The 21,947-nt window shown below is 42.3% G+C and overlaps 1 protein-coding gene across 3 annotated transcripts; it reads right to left on the bottom strand.

The window, feature by feature from the left end:
• Positions 1 to 4,993: 4,993 nt before the first annotated feature.
• SLC46A3 (solute carrier family 46 member 3) lies at positions 4,994 to 21,524 on the bottom strand. 3 transcript variants are annotated; one of them, XM_024755378.1, is made up of 6 exons: positions 21,054 to 21,508; positions 20,357 to 20,570; positions 14,176 to 15,046; positions 12,628 to 12,711; positions 8,386 to 8,542; positions 5,934 to 6,365 (listed from the first exon to the last, which is right to left on the bottom strand). In XM_024755378.1, exons 2-6 carry the CDS (start codon positions 20,543 to 20,545, stop codon positions 6,281 to 6,283), a joined length of 1,386 nt encoding a protein of 461 aa, XP_024611146.1. In that variant the 5' UTR covers positions 20,546 to 20,570; positions 21,054 to 21,508; the 3' UTR covers positions 5,934 to 6,280. The 3 variants fall into 3 exon arrangements, with proteins under 3 accessions (XP_024611147.1, XP_024611148.1, XP_024611146.1); XM_024755379.1 differs by lacking the exon at positions 8,386 to 8,542 and having other exon boundaries at positions 4,994 to 6,365; positions 21,054 to 21,524; XM_024755380.1 differs by lacking the exon at positions 21,054 to 21,508 and having other exon boundaries at positions 4,994 to 6,365; positions 14,176 to 17,307; positions 20,357 to 20,472.
• Positions 21,525 to 21,947: the final 423 nt, after the last annotated feature.

Below are 21,947 nucleotides of genomic sequence, written 5' to 3'. Positions count from 1 at the left end.
ACCTTTTAAAAAGTACAGCCAGGGCTTCCCTGGTGGCGCAGTGGTTGAGAGTCCGCCTGCCGATGCAGGGGACACGGGTTCGTGCCCCGGTCCGGGAAGATCCCACATGCCGCGGAGCGGCTGGGCCCGTGAGCCATGGCCGCTGAGCCTGCGTGTCCGGAGCCTGTGCTCCGCAACGGGAGAGGCCACAGCAGCAAGAGGCCCACGTACCGCAAAAAAAAAAAAAAAAGTACAGCCAGTCCCCAACTTACAATGGTTTGACTTATGATTTTTCGACTTTTCCATCGTGCAGAAACAATTGGCATTCAGTAAAAACCGTACTTTGAATGTTGACTGTGGCTCTTTTTCTGGGCTAGCGAAACGCATAGATCCTCTCTTGTGCTGCTGGGCAGTGGCAGCGAGCAGAGCTCCCCGTCAGGCACGCCGTCACTAGAGCGAACAACCAGTGAACTTACGATCATTCTGGACCCAGACAACTATTCTGTTTTTCACTTTCAGTACAGTATTTGATGAATTATGTGAGATATTCAGCACTTTATTTTGAAATAGGTTTTGTGTTAGATGATTTTGCCCAGCTGTAGGCTAATGTTAAGCGTTCTCAGCATGTTCAAGGTAGGCTGGGCTAAGCAATGATGTTCGGTAGGTTCCGGGTATGAAACGCATTTTTGACTTACGATATTTTCAGTTTATGATGGGTTTATCTGGACGTAACCCCATCATAAGTTGAGGGAGATCTGTAGTTTGCTTACTTCGTTGAGTTGCAATAGTTTTTTTTTTTTTTTTAATGTATACTGGATATAAAGCATCTGTCAGATATATGTATTGCACATACCTTCTGGAATCTTGGCTTGCCTTTTCGTTTTCTTCTTGGTGTGTTTCAAACAGCAGAAAATTTTAATTTACATGAAATCCAGTTAATCTGAGTGTTGGTGTTTTGTGTCTTTGGCATCCTATCTAAGGAATTTTGCCTAACCCATGATTATAAAGATTTTCTTGAATGTTTTCTTCTGGAACTTTTATATCTTAACAGTGTTGTCTTCTAATACATAAGCACGTATCTTTCCATTTATTTAGGTTTTCCTTAATTTCTCTCAGCAGTGTTTTATAGTTTTCAGTGTACAGGTCTTAAACATATTTTAAAAATTTGTCCCTAGATATTTTGTGGGTTTTTTTCAATACTATTTTTAAGTGGTATTGGTTTTGATTTTGATTTTATCAGTTGCTTGTTGCTAGTATATAGACATAGAATTGATTCTTGTACATTGACTTTGTATTCTATGACATTGCTAAGTTCATTTATTAGTTCTAATAGTTTTTTTTAATGAAGCTTTAGAACTTTCTGTGTCATGTCATATGCAGATAAACAGCTTTACTTTGTCCTTCCCCATCCGTATGCCTTCTTGCCTTACAGCTAGGACTTCCAGTATAGTGTTGAACAGGAATTGTAAGATGGGGTATCCTTGTCTCATTCCCAATCTTAGGGGGAAAGTATCCCGTCTTTTTACTAATTAAATATCATGTTAGCTGTATGGGTTTTTTTGGTTTGTTTTTGTTTTGTAGATGCCCTTTATTAGCTTGATCCTAGGTTCTTGAGAATTTTTATCATGAGTAGATGTTGAATTTTGTTAAATGTTTTTTCTGCATCTATTGATATGACCATGTGGTTTTCTTATCCTTAGTCTGTTAATATGATGCGTTATTACATTAAGTTATTTTCAAATGTTGAGTCAGCCTTGCGGTTTCTGGATGCCCTCACTTCGTCAGGATGTAGTATCTTTCTTATATATTACCTGATTTGCTAATATTTTGTTGTGAATTTTTTGCTTACGTTCATAAGACACATTAGTGTGCCGTGTTGAAATAACCTTCTCGGCCCAGGCGGAGCTGCTCCGGCCTGGCTGCCACGTCAGCAAGCCAGAACTTAGGTAACTTTCGTGTCCATGAATTCTTCCCTTGACCAGAAAGGCAGTATATCCAGTCAGCCCATCCCCACATGCCAAACCAGCTCTGGGCTTTATACAGTTGTATATAGCCTTTGTATCCACATCCTCAGATTCAACCAACCTCAGATCAAAAATATTTGGAAAAAAAAAATTCCAAAAAATTCCAAAAAGCAAAACTGGAATTTGCCATCCCAGCAACTATTGTATTAGGTATCGTAAGTAATCTAGAGATGATTTAAAGTGTACAGGAGGATGTGCATAGGTTATATGCAAGTACTGTGCCATTTTACATGAGGAACTTGAGCATCCATGGATTCGGGTATCCTCAGGGGGAGGGGGAGGGAAGGGTCCTGGAACTGATCCTGAGCGATGACTTTTCTTGATCCGTGTTCTTTATCAAATAAAAAGCTTCCTGCCTTCCACTCCGTTTTGCCGGTCTCCAAATGTAGATTGTCCCCTTCATGAAGTGTTAAAGTTTGTATCACCTAACTTGTCTTTTTAAATTATTATTTTTTTAGGAGTAGTTTGCTTTTCTTGTAGTTTTCTTTGTCTGGTTTTGTATCAGGATAATGCTGACCTCATAAAACAAGTTGGGAAATGTTCCTTGCTCCTATTTTATGGAAACACTTGTGTAGAATTGACCTGTTTGTTCCTTAAATGTTTGGCAATGAAACCATCTGGGCTGTGTCCCATCTTGATCACATTCTAACTGCATATCATTCCCAAGAAAGCTGTCTCTAAGTAATGATCTGTAGCCATGTAAGTCCAGAAACTTCTGTCAAGTGCAACCAGAATCGATTTGACTTAACGGACTGCCTCACGCTAATCAAATGAGACTGATTTTTTAAGCCCGAACTGAGCCAGGCGCTATAACAAGTGTTTTATATTAACACTATTTTATGTATTCTGTAACCTAGAATCCCAGTAATTACCATGAGGGACATATCTCTCCAGTAACCAAAATATGTGTGTCCTCCATGGAGAGCAGGGGTTCAGCACACTACTGCCCTGGGCCAGATTCAGCTTGCTGCTTGTTTTGTTTATTGGAGCACAGCTATGCATGTTCGCTTATGCACAGTCTAGGATGCTTTGTGCTACGACAGCAGGTAAGTGAGTAGCCGTGACAGACTGTGTAGCCCACAAAGCCTAAAATATTTACATTCTGGCTCTCTGGCCACTTACAGAAAAAGTTTGCTGACCCCTGATCTAGAGCAGTGATTCTCAACCCTGGCCACATACTGGAATCACCTGGAGAACATTTGAAAAACTACTGTTGTCCTCCTCCCGCTCCCAGCAATTCTGACTTGGTTGGCCTGGGCTGGGACCTGGGCATTGGCGGTGTTTAAAGCTCCCCGGCAGTTCTGCCCAGCAGCCAAGGCTGAGAACCACTGGCCTAAAGTAAGGCTTGGTATTTGTATTTGTTTAACTGCCCGCCCATGCTGATTGTCTGAATGTGCATTTAGGGATGAGAAGCACTTATCTAGGGCAGTAGTTTCCAGATCTGAATGTGTATCTGTCACCTGGGGAGATTTTTTTTCACAGATTCTAAGACCCCACTCCAGACCAAGTGAATTAGAATCTCCAGAGATTTTTTAAAAATTCCTCAGGTGGTCCTGGTATACAGACATTTCTTTAAGAAAGATTGAACTTAGGGCACCTTATTGTTATTAGCAAGATTTTTGGATACTGAGTGAGTAACCAGAGGATTATTTAGTGAGCATAGGAGTGGAGAAAAGGGGTTTCTTGAGTTGTGCAGTGCAGGCTATGGAGGATCCTACTGAATAGTCCAGCCTCATAGAAACGGAAATACACCCTCCCGAGTGATGAAAATATTTATTTCTGTTAGATATGGTATACCTAACCGCCCTTGTACAGTCCTAGATGAAAGGAACATGTTTTTCCTTTTGGTCCCTCTTTATATAGATGCCATAAAAACAAATCATCCGTTAATATTCTTTGTTCAGATAGTTAGATAATCAGGTCACATTACAGGAGGTTAGATAATAGCTTCCCCTCCACCCCTGCCACCCCATGTCTTGGCTAAATACCCCCATCAGCTTGCATGCTTCTCTAGGCTCCCGGCACCCCATTTACTAATTATCTCTTAGGACAGACTCTTTGGAGATGGCTAAGCCCATTCATGCTGTGTTCTTACCCTGGGCTACCCCAGTCCAGTCCCCTTATACACTTACTGCATCTCAAATGGTCTTTGCTCAACTGAGAAACTATCTGTTAATCCTCCCACTGTATTAAACATTCCCATGTGTGTTCTCTTCACTGCAGGTGGAATGTGTAAAAATCAGGGAAGGTTGAGCTGGAAGGGACTTTGTTATAGACCTTATCTAACCTCAAAAAAGTCAATCTTATGGGCAGTTAGTTGGGTACTGGTAGTGCTTATGTGTTTGAGGGGGCACTTTATACTCTCCTTGATACAATTCTCAATATTGGATTTATAATCTGTCACACCCTTCTGTGAAGAACCTCAGCAGTGCCAAATCCATCTCTGTATAATACTGTTGCTTAGTGGTAGCTGAATAACCATGGTCAGGTGAAGCCTGAGACTTGCCTTCCTTGTCCATAAAATGGGAAAAAGGAAGATCTGCTTTGCAGGGTTATTAAGAGGGTAAAATAACTTGACATAGCATTTTGTAAACCATAAAGTACTTTTTCTTTTGTTCTGGGAAGAGCATTGAACAGGAAGTAAAACAAAAATCAATCAATCAGTCAATCTGAGAATAGCCCAGAAGACATTAGCTAAACCTGAAAGGAATGGTCTTGGAAAAAAGAAATTCTCGTCTTTTAAATTGTGAGTGCTATTTGCTGGTCAAACAGTCATTGATTACCTTACAGGAAAAAGCCGTGAACAATGTTATGAAACAGAAGACTCTACCTACTTTCAAGAGATTACAAAGGAGTTAATCAGCTAGGTGTACTTCAAGACATTTGTGTTATTATATATGGAAACTTAGAAAATGGGAGATATTGAAGGACCTGTGAAAATACCATAAACCATAAATGCATATGGGCTACATATTTTTCAATTTATTTGCAAGGCTGGCTTAATGACTATGGCATGGTATCAGTGGTTACTCTCATAATGCATTAAATATATAGCTTTAAATGATTTTTACAAGTGCAAACAAAACTCTGTGTTCATTTAGTTCAAATTTTATTGTGGATATAATGAGGAATCAAAGATTGTCCCTGTCTTCAAGGTGCTCATTGTCAAGTAGGGGAACAAACATTACAAGACAAGGGAAAATGTTTGGATGGCAGTACCCAGAGAGCTGTGGGGGCCCTGCAGGGACGGGGGCGGGGGGTGGAGGTGGGCAGGAGGGGAGGGTAGAAATGTCCGGAAGGGACACGGAGGAAGCGGAAGCAATGCCTTGGCTGAGACTTAAAAGTTTCAACGTAGGGAGGGAAGAAGGCCCAATGGAACCCTGTGTGCAGACAGGAGGCAGGAGAGGATGCGGTGTTTTCAGGGACCATGGTGCTCCCAGGATGAGTATAAGGCAGTAAGAGATGGATACCCTTTGACAGAAAGAAGGAGTGAATATTGACTCTATAAATACTAGTTACTTTACATCATGATTGCCTGTTTACTCAGTTTTTACATTTCTTCAGGAACTATTTGTAATCTCTTTTTTCAGTCACCCCTGTGTTACTTATGGAAATATTATCATGCCTGTCACTGATGAAACATATTAGGAAAAGTGAAAACGTGTTCATTAAAGTGCTTCCCTTTGAAGGATATTGCAGCTACTGAGAGCTTTGACCATCACTAACACCTTGATGGGCTCTAAAAAACAAAGCATTACCCAAGTAGAAGAAAATTATATTATGAATACTTGAAACTTCTATCATTCTCCTATAAGCGACTGACATCATAATTTTCAACAGTTATGCCTTCAAAATCTTTGAGAGGGGTCAAAAAGTCATTTTGCAGATGAAGAAACTGAGGCAGACAAGGAGTTCTTCCTGGTCTTAATGTGAGAGACTGGAGTATATCAGGGAGATTATTGCTTTTGATTGTATCAGATTTCTTAGTCCCATTTTATACCGATAAGTTTCAGTTTCTTTTGTAAATCCCAAAGTGGGAGGTGTCTTGAGATTTGTTCTTTTATCTACTGAGAATATGTCACGTGATCTTCATAAAGCGCTCAAAGTGCACGGTGCTGTAAGAAGCTAGAGCAGCAACTATTTCTGACTGTTTAGTTTAGAAGAAAGGACTTGCAGCATTGATTATTCATGAAGTACTGATTGTGGAGCTAGTTTATATCCTTCGTAAGTCAAGAGTATATGATATGAGCATTTGGATTTTTTTTAATCACAATTAATCATCTGTCTGAAGTGTCTTCGCTGGATTCTTCTTGTATAAGAAGGACATAGCTTCCCGCATTCCTGCTGATGCACTTGACAGCACTGCCAAAGCAAATAAGACATCGATTAAGGCAATACATAAATAAGAAGTAATCTGTATTCCATCTTTTCCCTGGTTACATGGCTTTCAATAAATTATACAAAGAAGGAGGATACTGGTATTTTGAATCTAACAGGCTTGTTATGCATAGCTTTCTGAAAATAAAAATTAAAAAAATCTACATGAGTTCTTCCCCTTCCAGATCCCTAAAATGTCCATCTGTCCCATTGTCTCCTCCACATAGTCCACATAAAATAGTTGTAACTAAAGCTATTACTGAAGTTCATGTTTAATACCTATAACTGAAGCTAGGATAGAAGACATCAGGAAATAATGAAAATAGCGTGTAATTTTAAATTTAAAAACATTGAACAGATTAAAAACAAATCTCAGAAGACCAACTACATTTACACTAGATGCATTATGAAAAGCACAATGACCTTTAATCTCTCTGCACTAATTTTTCCAATTATAAAAGTTATATGTGTTCATAACAGAGTATTTATAAATATATGAAGAGTAAAATGAACATGACCCATTATTCTACTTCCCATGTAATACAGTTATTATTAAAGCCATTTTTCATGATACGGATTCACCATCATTTACTTAATCATTTCCTGTTGTTGGCCATTTTGGTCATTCAAATATTTTTTGCCATAATGAACTTGTTTATATATAAGTTTTTGACATTTCTCATCATTTCCTCAGGATAGGATTCTAAATGGGATCACTGGTTCAAATACCATGAATTTTTGGGGGAAACTTTTGATACATGTTCATGAATTGCTTTCCAAGAATGATAATGCCGAATAACACTGCTCCCAGCAAAGTATAAGGTTGATGGTCTCATCGTGTGCTCACTAGCAAAGCATGGAGTTTTAATTTTGCTAATTCAATAGGTGATAGTCTCCTTTTAAAAAGATACCTAGTAAAAATAGCTTTTATCACAGTTACAGAGGAACTGTAAATACGATTGTAGTCCACCTAACACAGATCTCCGTATCAGCATCCCACTGAGACAGTAATGTACTGAGGTCCTACTCTGAATAAGACGCAGGCCAGCCCTTTAAGGAGTTCACAGCCATGGCAGAGTTTAAAGCCTGTGTGGATAGATTCTGTTCTCCCTCCCTCGCAGCCACAGCCCACAGTGCTTAGGGGAAGGCAGATGCCAGACCCTGTGCCCCACCTTCTACCCATCCCCATCACCCTGCTCTGCGGCAGCCGTGTGAAATGGGCAAGCCCAGCAGAGGCAGGTTAATGAGCTCTTAGCTCAATGCTTGGGCCCCAGAGAATGTGTCAAATATATTCGCTTGTGCGTTTTCACAACCACTTATCTAGCTGGCTTACACATTTTGTTCATTGAAAGGGACAGGGAGAATACATACTTCTTGTACGTTTATGCCTCTGGTCTTTTTGTTCTATGTACTATTCACAAATAGAATTTTGTAGTTTGTATTTACTTGGATATTTACATTTGAAAAGGAAATCATCAAATAAGCCAACTCTCTGTGAAGGAAAGAGAATTCTTAATATCCAGTGCATGCTATCTGCTCTTGTCATTTACCCAAGGATCTGTATTAACGTATATCTTCTTAGAGTAATCTTTGACCTTCAGGGGATATTATACTGTAGGAAGTCATTGTTTGAATGTATATATATGTATATACATATTCATAGAATATATGTGTATTGAATATACATACGAATATATATGTACTGATAATACATATATATTCTTAGACACTAAATCCATCAGTTGTTCATATTTAAAGATAAGGGGGTAACTTCTCAGAGTCTCTGTCTAACCCAGTGTTTCTTTCTCTTAGTCCTGGTTGGCCACACCACTGTCTCTTTCTTTCTAAGTCTCCAAAATTATTGACAGATGTCTTCATGTCTAAAAGTTCTTGAGAAAAGTACATTCCAAGGCAGAACTTCAACAGATCTATGTAATTGCACTGGTGAGGTCAGGGAATTCAATCCATCTATCCTTTGATAAAAGGATAAAAAGTAATGACATACCATAGACTGATGGCTGGAATTAGTAATAAAACAGCGGAGAGCAGAAAGACGAAGCCTTTGTACCAAGCAACAGTGACTGAATAAATTCCGTTGAAAGTAGAAACTGCAGTGATTCCGCCAAGTGTTTCTAAGAAAGCGAGACAAGCGAACATGGTGCCTGTTTGGGGTCAGGGTGTGGAGGGAGAGAGAGAAAAGGCTGAGTTACAAAACAACAAACAAAAATAATGCAGAAAACGGCTACTCAGTGAAAAGTGCAGCCCTGGGGGCACTGCTTGGTGAAGGAAAGCTACTCCCTCAAAATCCCTGAGAAGGCAGTCACCCGTTTTGTGGGTGAAGAAACGGAGCTCAGGAGTTCTCCCTGGACCTGGTGTGAGAGGAGCTGGAATCAGTACTTCCAGGGTCCGTGCGGCAAAGCTAAAAGGCACTGGAAGCTGAGGCGTGTGGAATCTGCCGCATCTCCCGTCCCTGCTACAGCCTGAGACGCAGCCCCACCTGCCCCTGCGGTTCGAGGTGCCACCTTCTACTCTCAGTCCCTGCGCTAATCTGGGACACACCTGCAGGGGCAGGATGGCTCCCAGGCAAGCAACGTCCCACCCACCAGCCCTCTGAAAGGTCAAGTCAGATCTGGCAAGAGTGACAGGCAAGGCAGAGAGATAATCTTCTTACCATACATTCTGCAATTTGAATTTGATCTCTTCCTCCAGAGTAACAAAAAGTTCAGTCACACGAGATCCTGTGTGACTCATCAAGTAACTACGTAAGTGCCCGGTGCTCTAGTGAAGGTTATGCCACAGTCTGACATTGAGTGATTCTTTAAAACGTATTTTTCTGTCTTACGTGCTTACAACTGGCTCCCCTCTGAGGGGACTCTGCTGTCCTTCCCGCTTGCCACACGCCGAGTGTGGGAAAGGGAAGGCCATGGAGCATTGCTTAAGAAGCCTGAAATGGCTGCATGGTCGGCCCAAGCTCACAATCAGAGAAATGGTCATTATTCTACAAGTTTTGAATTTAGTCTGGAATCCAAGACTATACTGACTGAAGAGTGAAACTTCCGAAAGACAGCTGGTCATCTTGATGTGCTTTCTTTCCTCTTTGTCAAATTCTGCATCACTACAATTGTGGCTGTTCGCCGCTCTCTGTGGCTTCCGTGGCGTAAGTTCCTACGTAGTTTCTGCAGACTCTTCTTAAGCCATTGCTTGTTCCCTACTTTGTCGAGTTTACTTTTCCATGACAAATTGTAATATATTTTTCTTACAGGCAGTGCACATCCTATAAATAATTGTGTTTGATTGGACTTATAGGAAGGAAAAGGGCAAGCTTGAGGATCTAGCTTGGTTATAGTTTACATGTCTAGACTTTAACTTTCCCCATGGTCTTGATTTTTAGACTGTGTATTGATTTTTATCTATTTAAACTTTCACTTTATTATACATATTCTCATACATTGCTTCAAAGTCTTCACTGAACAACGGGACACATGTTCATACGACAAACATCTCTATGCAGAATGCTGGGTTATCAGAGATGTGTCTTCTTTTGACCAAAATGAAAGTTCTGTCAATGTCAAGGGCACATATGCTTTTTTCACTGCTGTGTCCCCAGGGCATATAGCTGTGCTGGCACCTGGTAGACATTTAATATATATTTGTCAAATGAATGAATAAAAGCTTCATTCAAGGGCAATTACCAGTCATCAAGTAGCATATGGACTTACTGCCTCTATGATTTATGACAATACAGGAAGTTAGTTGAATTGGAAAGAAGTTCTCCTAGTTATGTATCTACATTATCGTTTCATTTTATTTCTGATCCCTTGCTGCAGCCGGGGACAGGTGGTATGGTGCTGACCCTGTTACACAGCCGCTTGAGTCCTGTCTTGTTGGGAACTCGGTCAGGCCGTGCTGTGTTCTGACAAACAGCCATCGCATGAAGTAGCTCTAGCTTGTTGCTGAAGTTCCCTGAGCAGCACAACTTACGATTACTTCATTTCTTTTTAGTGCGAAATTATATTCCGTTGGACAGACACACCTCATTTTGTTTATTCATCAGTTCATGGACATTTGCACTGTTTATGCTTCTTGACTATTACAGATAATGCTGCTGTGAACACGTGTGTACAAGATTTTGTGTGGACATATGTTTTCATTTCTCTTTGGTATATACCTAGGAGTGGAATTGCTGAGTCATACGGTAACTCTGTTTAACTTTATGAGGAGCTACCAAACTGTTTTGTAAAATGGCTGCACCATTTTACACTCCCACCAGCAGTGTATGAGGGCTCCAGTTTCTCCACATCCTCGCCAACACTTCTTATGGGCATTTTCACCTTGGCCATCCTAGTGGGTCTCACTGTGGTTTTGATTTGCATTTCCCTGATGGCTAATGACGTTGAGCACTTTTTCATGTGTCTGTTGGCCATTTGTACATCTTTGGGGAGATGTCAGTTCAAATCCTTTGCCCATGTTTTCATTGGGTTGTCTTGTTATTGCTGAGTTTTAATAGTTTTTATATATTTTGGATACAAGTTCCTTATCAGACGTATGATTTGCATATATAGTCTCCCATTCAGTGGGCTGTCTTTTCACTTTCTTGATGGTGTCCTTTGAAGCATAAAAGTTTTTAATTTTGATAAAGTCTAATTTATCTATTTTTTCTTTTTTTGTTGTGCTTTTGGTGTCGTATCTAAGAAACCATTGCATAATTCAAGGAAGCGGGTAGGTTTTTACATACTGTAGTTTTTATATTCCTAAGTGGTTTTCCAATTAATCCTCATCACACAATCTATAAACAGCTGTGTGAATATGTAGCTACATATTATGAGTGGAAAAGAATCAAGAAATGTATTTTCAACCTTATTGAATTATGCAGTCTTCTCCAGTGTTGACTAAAGGGCCATAAGTACAACAGCATAATTATGCATTATTCATAAACACTTGATATGAACATTTGCACCAGGCTAAGACATGGAACAAAAGAAAGCTCCAAGGTCTCATAATATTCGTATGATCAAAGCAAAAGGAGGTCCACCACATATGCCTGGTATCTAACAAGTACCCAGTCCTAACTGGAGATTTAATTTTTGTTTTCCTTCTGTACTGGTCATTCTCTGTCCTCCCCTTCAGCTGTTGGATCTTCTGTGCCCTGCTCTGTGCTCGGGAGGCTGACCCCACAGATATTATGACTTGGACTTCCGTGGACTTGGTCAGTGGGGTCCAGGAGGAGAAGGCTGTGCAGTTTCTTCTCTGCTCCCTCCCTCCTTGGGCCGTCCTCTCCTCTCCTCCTCTTCCCTGAAGTCTCTTGATTGAATCAGCTGAGTGGGATGCTGTTTTTTCTAGGACTCTGACTCAGGCCCAGCTCTAACATTTGGGGGATCCAGCGTAAGAATACAATTAGAGGCCTACAAGTTCTAAGTATTTAAAAGTTATAATTCTGGGAGTTCCCTAGTGGCCTAGTGGTTAGGATTCTGGGCCTTCACTGATGTGGCCTGGGTTCAATCCCTGGTCGGGGAACATAACTAAGGTATGTTCTGTCTCCCTACTCTAAGAAAATACCTTTCTAATGATTTGGAGGTCAGACACAAACTTAGAATTCTCAGACGTTTTAGAGTTCCATGTGGAACATGACAGCCCTGGGAGAGCTGGCCCTCACCCTCCAGTCCCCAGCCTGCAGGCTGCAGCCACCCACATTGTATTCTACCTCTTGTTCTGCTCAGAAAGGGTCATTTACACGTGGGTGTAGACACCCCGCCCTGCAATTCCAAGGTTGGGCCAGACCCTCCTGTAAAGAGTCACCCTTTGGCTACCCCTTTGGTGTACAGGAGAGCACACTGGGGTCACAGTCTACCCTCAGGAGAACGGGTCTGAGAAAGAGGATCATCAAGGCATTCACTGGATATGAGCTGTTCAGCTGGGAGTTATGGGGACCCACGTACACGTACCCAGAGTATAGCCTAGAAGGGGGGAGTGTTGTGGGCTCCCAGGGGGCATATCGCCTGGCCCTGGGGTCTCCTCTCCCCTTGGGGCGGGGCAGCTCCAGAGAAAGCCCTCTAAAGCACCAGGCCCCGGGCAGGGGCTCCCTTGCTTGAATATAAGCTCTTCCTAACACAGAGCTTACCAATTCAAAAGGAGTTCTGTGCAGAAAAAGGGTTGTAGGATATCCTGAAGAATCAAACACTGATTGTACACAGATATGAGTTGGTACAGATCATAGATTCATTCTGTTCCTTAAGCAAATTAAACTCACCTTGTTCAGTAGAACGAACCACTTTTGATATCATGGACCGTAGAACAGAGAGTGGCACAACAGTGAAAAGGAATGGCAGCCTGACTGTGAGAGGAATAGTCGGAAATTACTGGCTGAATCAGAAAACTAAGGGTCCATTTTAAAGGTAGAACACTTAATCTCTAAATACTTCATTTTCTGTAAGCATCTTAACTCATTGCATCTAACGGCTGAATTAATTAATGGTAGAATTCTGTTTAATGAATTAAGATAGACTATAGGCAGGTCAGTTTAAGATTACGCTCAAGTTTAAGTTTACTCTTAAATTCTTATTCTAGTGCAGAGAACAAGAGTTCATGGAAGTTACAGGTCCAGATCTATATAATCTGCCACTTGAAATGGATCTGTTTCCCTAGTTATTAGAGTAACGTCATGTTTAGCAGGTTGTGACTGTTAATAAATTTTTTGTTTTCTGTTTTTGCTCTTTCAGACTTGGCATTCTCATCGTTAAAATTCTTTTATTATATTGATCTACTTATTGGTAAATTGGTTTCTTCTTGCTTCTTCATCTTTGTAGCTGAATAATTTCACGAACACAAGTTGCCTCTGCTCTTAAATTATGACCCTTAATAGTAGCATTTTTAGTTATATGACAAAATGGTAAGATATTACATTTGCAGACCACTTTAAGTTTTCAACATGTTTTCACATATATTAACTTACTTGGAGTTGGCAACTCCAAGGGAAACAGGGAGGGAGAACTGGCATTTACTGAACCCTTGGCATTGCGCTAAGTGATTTACAGTTATCTCTTCTAATATTCGTTATAACCCTCTGAATTAGGTACCACTATGCCCATTTAATAGATGAAAAAACAAGGGCTCAGAGTAGTTCAGTAACTTGCCCAAGGTCACCTAGTGCTGTAGATGGAAATTAAGCCCAATTCTGTTTGGTCACTCTGCTTCCCTGCAAGGTAGCAAGAGGTTAACACTGCCTTTGTAGAAAAAGACTAAATTGGATCTTTCTTGAGGTCCCACTTTAACAGATCCTTTAACCCTTTCAAACACAGTATCTCACTCAAGCCCTAGTTAAGGAAGCAGTCCTATTTGCCAGAAAGTGATTCATCAAAAGCCAATTCATGAAATGACCAATTTGCTGAAAAGATCAATTTGCAAAATCTTCCTGAATATATTCAATGAATTTTTTTAATGTATCTTTTGAGTATACTTTAGACAGTTGTCTTAAAATTGTAGCCTTCTTAGCATCATTTTAAGAAATATTCAAGTTGGTGAATGCTATTTTGAAGGACTGATTCACAAGAAGAATGTTCCTCAAAACAATTTTTTGGCAAATGTGCAAATTTGGAAAATTATGGTTATTCAGCTTTTTTTTTTTTTCTTTAAAGTCAGTTGGTTTTCAGCTTCTGGAAAGCTAGCTTTAAACAAATTACCTTTACTTGAACTAAAATGCATTAAATAGAGAATTTTATATTAAAGTTTCTCACCCAACAGACTAAATTCATTTTATGTAAACATCAATACACAGTTCTAGGCTACATTTGTAACTTACCTAAAAACATCATCAATGTTGTTCTGGCAAAAGCAATCATAGCCATTCCTACCATGGTGGTAAAAATTCCAATGAAGGCCATGTGAATATCTTCCATACAATAAGAAAAAAGCCATATTCCTAGGAAACTGCTGAAAAAAGAGACACTACCCAAAGCTGATCCATAACCTATTAAAACTTCATCCCAGCAGAGTGGTGAATCCAATTCATAAAGGATAAAAATGGGGGAAATGCCAACTGTCACGAAAAAATAAGTGATCATTGTAAAAAGCAACAAACAGAGCAAAGATCGTTGCTCACCAGAATTATTTTTAAAAAGCATGTAAGTTCGGTAAAATAAGTTTTTAAAGCCTTCAGTCCATGATATAGAAACATTCTGAGATGAAGGCTCTTTCATCGAATCCTCAAGAAAGAATAAAATATAAATCAAGTTAACAGTAAGAGCCATAGTAGCAATTAAAAACGACCACACAAAACCTAGTTCTCTAATAAAATAGCCAGAAGACAATCCTGTTAATCCAGTGACAATTCCAAGCAGGAAGTCAATTATAGCTATTCGAAGTGTTCTTTGTTTCTTTTCTTTACATTGATCAACTATGTAGGCAAAAGAGGCTCCCAGAAGTGTGGTGTAATTGCCACAAAGTGCACACAAAAAGGTAGATGCAATCAAAAGCTGGATTGGAAAGGCAAAATAGGAAAGCAAACAGAGCCAAGCACTGTTTGCAAGAGCACCAACAGAAGACAAAATCAAAGGGAATTTTCGTCCTCCGTGGTCACTATGAGACAGAAGCATGAATGTAGACACGAGACCAGGAATTAACCCACTTATGTCCATCTGCAGATTAAAAAGAGACACTTTTTTCTGAACTTCCTGCAAAGAAATAAAAAGAAGACAAAGTGTTTACAGAGGCTTATACAATATGCCTAAAAATACCCTGGTACATACTTTTTCTTGATATTGCCAGTAGGTTAGGGATGGGGAATCTCTAGTGCATGGGTTTGATATAGCTTAAATCTTCATCCAGTTCACAAAGCAAATATCAAGAGGTGATACAATCATCAACACTCAGTCACAATATTCAAGTACCACAGTGGAGACATTAATCCATAAAAATAAAAGTGTGTGTATTGGTGTATGTCTGACTTATATAGAGGATCCACAGAACCCAAGGCCTCAGGGACTGGTTATGTAATGACTTCTCTTTCTTCTGTGAACAGTTAGCACTAAGAGATCATGACCACTGTTCTAAAGCAAGAACGGTACCCTTTCCCATGATACACCTTTCTGTCTAAAGAGGAATGAATATCACATGTAAACATCGTATCTGATAGGCCTTTATTTAGATAGAGCTCAGCTGTCCTTTTCACGTGTCTCCACAAATATTCCTTTATTTACTAAAAATTAAGATAAAACTTGAAGAGGAGCTTTGTATTGACTAAAAATGGTAGCGTGCCATGAACTAAGGAGTGAGCTAAACTCAACTTTCCTGAGGCCCAAAACAACTACGTACACGTGGATTGGCAGATGTAACAATCGTGACACTAGGTATATGATGGGAAGAACTTGGGGTGATTTAAAAGCATTTTCTTCTCACCACTTTTCTGTATTTTCCAAACTTTATATTAAAGGATATGTGCCGTTTCTATAATGGAGATTACTAAACTCATTTTAAAAAAGATTTATTCATGTAATATTTAGAAAGCACCCTAAAAACCACAAAAATATGATGAACCACAAAAATATCAGATACCAAATTAATGGTTTTTTAAAACAGTGAGCCTATTTTTATTTTTATATATTTATATAGTTCAAGCCATTCCATGTTGCCAGGAAATGTTCTGGTCACTCAAACCCCAAACTTCGGTCATCTTTGCTTCTAGCCTTTCCCTTCGTCCATGCCCCCCAACACAATCTATCCTGTCCCGCTAAAGTTGCTCACTTTACCTTCTTGATGGTCCCATAGTTGCCACTTGGATGACAACTCCCATTGGTTTTCACCTGGACCACGCTGGCATCTAACTGGTCTCTTCATTCAATTCAGAATATAATGTCAATCTCACCACTTTGCAGATCACAGACACTACTGCCGGGCACATGTTGCATAGCACCACAGCTTACTATCGGCACGTCTCTCACCTGCTCAGAAGCTGCAGTGTCTCCCCACTGCCTGGGAAAGTCCACACTCCTTAGCCTGGTATTTAAGGCCCCCGAGACGTGGCCTGATCTCATCTTCAGCGTTATCCCCACTCTCCCCCCAGATACGGTCTATGCTCCAGGCACAGTCCATAGTCAGGTCCCACTTAGATTTCCCTGAAATTCCCAAACAGGGGTCATCACTCCTTTTTCTGAACCTTCTCATAGAACAGTTATCATTCCCCAGCTGTACTTTTTTGTGTATTGATTAAGAGCTTGAGCTCTGGAGTCAGAGGAATCTGGATTCAAATACAGTCAGTTCTGTACACCACAGTTTGAGTGGTCTTTAAAAACACACATCAGCTCGTGTCACTCCTCTGTCAACCCCCCAGTGGCTTTCCTTACACTGGAATAAATGCAAACTCCTTGCCACGGCGAGGGGCGACCCCACGTCACGGAGCCTCTGATTCACCTCCCCTTCCTCACTCCTCTCGGCCGACAAGCCATTCCACAAACCTCCATGCTACTTGCTGTTCCCTCTGCCTGATCGTTGCACAGCTCAGTTCCTCAGTTCAAAACCACTTCCTCAGAAGGGCCTTCCCTGACCATCACTCAATCCAAAGCAACCCCACTAATCCCACCCAGCGCTCCAGCCCCTTATCCTTGTTGTTCTTCTCTTTAGAGACTCACCGGCTCCCTGACAGGAAATTATATTTTATTCGATCTGTGCATTGTGTGACTTCCCTCCTACAACCTAAGCTCCCGGCTGGGGTGAAACCTTGTCCTCTTCACCAGAGTATCACCAGCTCCAAGAAAAGCGCTTCCAGGGAGGGTAGGTACTCAATAGACAGATTGATTAAAGGAACAAACCATCAAGTAAAATAGGCCTCTGTAGCTTGCGTGCTCTGTGTGATCCTGACCAAATTACTTGTCTCTGCAGCTTCTTCATCTGACCAGAGGGAACGTCAACAGTCCCAATCTTGCAGGCTGTCAGGAGACTTAAAATTAAAGTCAATATAAGGTGCTCCACACAGGGCCCTCATACAGTCAGTGCTGTTTCATTTTTACTAGGTTAGATCTTTTGAGCACATCTTTGTATCTCCTACAGATATAGAAGCCATCAAGTAAATATTTATTGAATAAACAAATAAATGAAACAGTTATCGTTTAATCAACTCCTCAGCAAGATGTTCCAGTTTGGGGTTCCTCCTCCCATTTCCACGCCTCTGCCTAAGTCCTGTCCTCTCCTTTTTTCCTATTGTCATCCCAACCCAGTCTGTTACACAGACTGCTCACCTCATCTGCAGCCCATGTTGTGAAATTCAGATCTTAACAAACTCAAAGCATATTTTAACCATACATCAATGTTGAGACAGAAGAAATTGTGTTTGAACATTATAAACTCTGGAGAATTATGTGTTATAGTAGGGTAGATGGGAGAAATCAGAGTTAAAAAAAAAAAGCTATTTCCTATACAAGATTGAACAGAATGACAAGGTACTGAGACGGGGATAAACTAAGGAAAGTGCTATCAATTTTAAGGAAGGCACAATTTCATAGGCTAAAATGCACATATTAATTCCAGTTGAGCAGAAGGTATTCCTTACCTGCTGGTAACCAGGGATTGTGTTATTAAAAGGTTTATAAGTAAATTCCTGAGGGAGAACAACTTCATGATCTGTTGGGTGACCCGAAGTTGTCCCCTCCAGCGGCACAGTCCCTATCTTGAAAGCTGCCTGAAGAGAACAGGCCACAGTGGCCGGTGTAACACTTCAAAACCAATCATTTACAAGGGAAGGAGAGGGCGGTAAGGGCCTTAAAAATTCCTTCCTCCACAAAAGTCAGTAGACATCCCAGAATTCCCTACTCTCTGCCCTTTGCCAAGAGTTTCCTGCCACAGCCTTGCCACTTTGTTAAGAGGCCTTTTAGAGATTAATCTCATCGCCCAAGAGAAGTATGTAGTTGTACTTACAGTCACAGGGCTCAGAAAACTTGAAGATTTGAAAGATAGGTTAGATCAATATCCATATGAATATCTATGTTATATATACTTTAACCCCAGATAGATTGAAAAATATGACTTTCATCCAAATAGACTTTCAAAATGTTAAATATAAGTGAAATTGCTCTGATTATTCTTATTTTTGTACCCTGAAATTCATGATACTATCTTGCATACCAATACGTACGTAAGTGTGTATATTTGTTACGTGGGAAGGTTAAATAAAAACGGCATAACAGAGGTTCAACACATTGTATTCTTACACACAACTGATCTTTTGGGAGAGATTTGAGAAAAATCTGAGCTGAAAAAATCATTTATTTATTTTATCAGGGGCTGACCCTGTACTATGACCTCTCTTATTTTTAGGGTTACAAGAACAGTCCACAGATCTCTAAGCGGAAGCTCACAGAGCAGGGAACATTTGTTCTCGGATTTAAAGGGGGCAGAATATTTTCTGAGAAGCTCAGCAGGGACAGGATCCAGGGAAGGGGTCAGAAGGAGGTGTTCCTCTGTCCTAAGGAGCGAGTGGTGAGTGGGTCACCACGCCCTGTCCCAGTTGTGGGTGGGATGGTTTCTAGTTCCCCAATCTTAGAAGAAGCACCTGTAGCTCTAGCGCACTGACTGTAAGGCAAGGATCTAGGGCGGTATGTTCTCTTGAACATTAATTCAGTGAAACAGCAGTCAATCGATCAAAAAGTTTGGCAGAAATCTTCAAAATGAGACCCCTGCTCTGGGCAGTGGGAGGCTTTCAGCAGCTGGGTTAGGCAGGGAGCGGGGTCAATACTCATCACCTGTACAGTCACAGAGGTCACCAAAGCAGCTGGACCAAGGCCCGTCTCCTGTCACTCTAGAGGGTGAGGACAGCCGACCTTTCCAGACACTCAAGTCCTCTCCTCTGTCCCTCCCACTGCTCCCAGGGGGCTGGTGAAGGAACTCACAGTATGAAATGGAGAAACTGATGAGCCTCTGGAACCTTCTTACTCCCTGGAGATATATACATGTAACAGGAAACATTCTTAAAGGGAGACGAAACCAAGAGGAGAGCCCCTTGTTGGCCTTTCGGTTTTTATGACCTCACTCTAGGCCAGAACCTTGATATCTGCATGGCTGTTCAGAAATAATCTGTTCTTTTCTCCATGGGTGCAGATGACTCAGAGTCCCTTAGACTCTTTTCATCTTTTGACTGGGGAAGTAGCACCACTCTTTTGCCATCACAAAATATTCCCAAGGGGAAGAGTTCAAAGTTTACAAGTGTGGTTGTTTTTCAGGCATGGGGGGGGGGTTTCCAAATCTGGATGCTCTCTCTGCTTTGCATTTGGACACTGGTAAAGACTGCCTAAGGGAATGGAGACTGGCGCAGTACCTCCTGGGGGAGGAGGCTGGACCTGGGGAAGGAAGGGCTCTGGAGTATCTGGCTGAACATTTTCAGTGTCCTCAGAGCGCAAGTGGGTGCTCCCCACCCCCCATATCCTCACACAGATGCTCCTCAGCACTGGGGGGTCAAACTGATTTGATAACACCGAATGATGGATGACAAATGCCACCCTCACCCCATGACAGACCCTGGCGCAGGCCCACAGTCTTCAGGGATGGTCCACTTTCTGGGGTCACTGAAAACTGGGTCATGCCCGTGAAGCAGAAGCGGGTAGGGAGGAAGCGGGCAAGGGAAAGGCAGGACCCATGCTTCACCCGACCCCTGGCCACCAAGTACCATTCCAGCCTGCCCTGTCCCAACTGTCAGGCTTTCCATGGGGAAGAAGAAAGGAGACAACCACGGAGGAGATGAGACTGCCCTGACATTTTCTGAGACAAAGGAGAAGAGCCAGTGTCACAGAAGAAGGGGGTTTTAAGTAGAAGAGGCAGATTAAAGGTGTCAGGAAGCTTCAGGCAGAAAGGAGAATAAAGGCTTTTGGTTTGGGACTTAGGGGTTTTCGTGTGACCCTTAAGAGATCAATGTATGAGGAGTGCAGGATCCTCTTTCCTTTCAAATCCTGTTGCACATTCCCTTTTTAATACATGTTAGGAATATTTTAATTTCTTACCTCCTGGAATGTGAAAATTGGGCTGCTTTTGTTTTTTGCACACTCAGAAACATTGCTATCGGGTGCAATGCTGTAGTTGCCTGTTTCCTCCCATATTCTCCTGTACACATATTGTGTTGTCAGTGGAGCAGTCAAAGTCATAGCAAATACACTAAAGCAGATGGCAGGTTCCACAAATGGAATCTTCATCTTGCTTGGGTAGGTAGCTGAAATTCTATTAAGAAGAAAAGGAGAGAGATAATCAGTTGCACTCTTATCTGAGAGGCTAGATTTTCAATGATGGGGAAGTTAGGGGAACTTTGTGGAGTAAACAAGCAAACTAGGGAACAGAAAGCAGTAAGCACTTCCTAAGACAGTAACTTTCACTTAGGAACAGGGTATTCGGTAAACCTGAGACTGTCATACTTAACATTTTTAAGAGCTGGACCTTTAAGGACTCAACCCGCCCTTGAGATGATTCTTTAAGATAGTCTTAATAAGCTGTCTACCACTTTGGCTATCCAGTGGTCACACTACAACTCCCACACTGAATACTGCCAGCTGGTTTTCATAAGGGAAACAGTGCGGTTGCTCTGGGGACGAGACAATTACGTAATTGTTTATTATTGATTTTGCTGCTTGTGAACAGCGGACAGGAAGGGGGCCTTTAAGAAGCAGCTTCCAATCGTAAGGGTTTGTTTATGTTGTTTTAACTCACCCCACGGTCACAGTCTTCCTGCCGAGCTAGGCGCGGGTCTGACCGTTTTCGGGGCCGGAGTCTCGGGGGCTGTCTCCTTTCAGGGGCTGCTGGGCAGCAAGTGCGCACGGAGGCTGGGTCTGTGCCGCCGCGCTGGGATGGGAAGGGGAATTGCCGCTGAATTCGACCAGATGCACAGGTCGGGAGACCGCAAGCCTGATTTTAAAGCAAAACAGGAAAGCGCGCTTCCGCGTCCAGAGTGACAACGGTGACAGTTCACCGCGCAGCCCTCGCTCAGCTCCTGCGTGGCCCTGCGGGCTCCGCCCGGCGAGCTCCCGCGGGGCCCGCGCGCCGGGCAGCTGCTCCCTGAGCCGTCGGCGGGCTGTCGCTGGGTCCGCGGCCCGGCCTGCGCTCGCGATGACTCAGCCGCGCCAGCCGAGCATCGCCTCCGGCCCAGGAGACGGGCCTCGGGGGTGCTGGTCCCCCGCCGCCTGGGCGGTCGCTGTCCTGCTTTCCTGCGACTGGGCCCCTTGGCCGGCACCCCCGCGGGGATTGGTCCGCTCCGACGTCGCTCCCGAGCGCCCGCCCCCGGAGGCCCCGGTGGGGCCGCCGCAGCCGGCAGCCCCGGGCTCGTGCAAGGGCTCTGAGGTTAGAGAGCTTTTCTGGGTCCGAATATCGCTTCTCACGGAAGCACACAGGAGATTTGTTGCAGAAGTAACATTTTGGGATGCAGGCCACTGTAGCATCCGTGCGGGCCAGGCAAGTGCTCTGAGAAACGCAGAAGAGGGGGATCGGGTAGGGGCGCCCGTGGAGGGTGCGGGAGAGAGAGTGCTTCTGGCAGGGTTAGCCGGGGTCTGGAATGTGGTCGCTGGCTCTTCTTGGTGATGCAACCTTGGGCTAATTATTTCATCGCTA

This window comes from Neophocaena asiaeorientalis, unplaced genomic scaffold (genome assembly GCF_003031525.2).
Source record: "Neophocaena asiaeorientalis asiaeorientalis breed wild unplaced genomic scaffold, Neophocaena_asiaeorientalis_V1.1 scaffold59, whole genome shotgun sequence".
Lineage (NCBI taxonomy): Eukaryota > Metazoa > Chordata > Mammalia > Artiodactyla > Phocoenidae > Neophocaena > Neophocaena asiaeorientalis.
The sequence above is the reverse complement of the archived record's forward strand: the minus strand, read 5'-3'. Positions and strand labels throughout refer to the sequence as shown.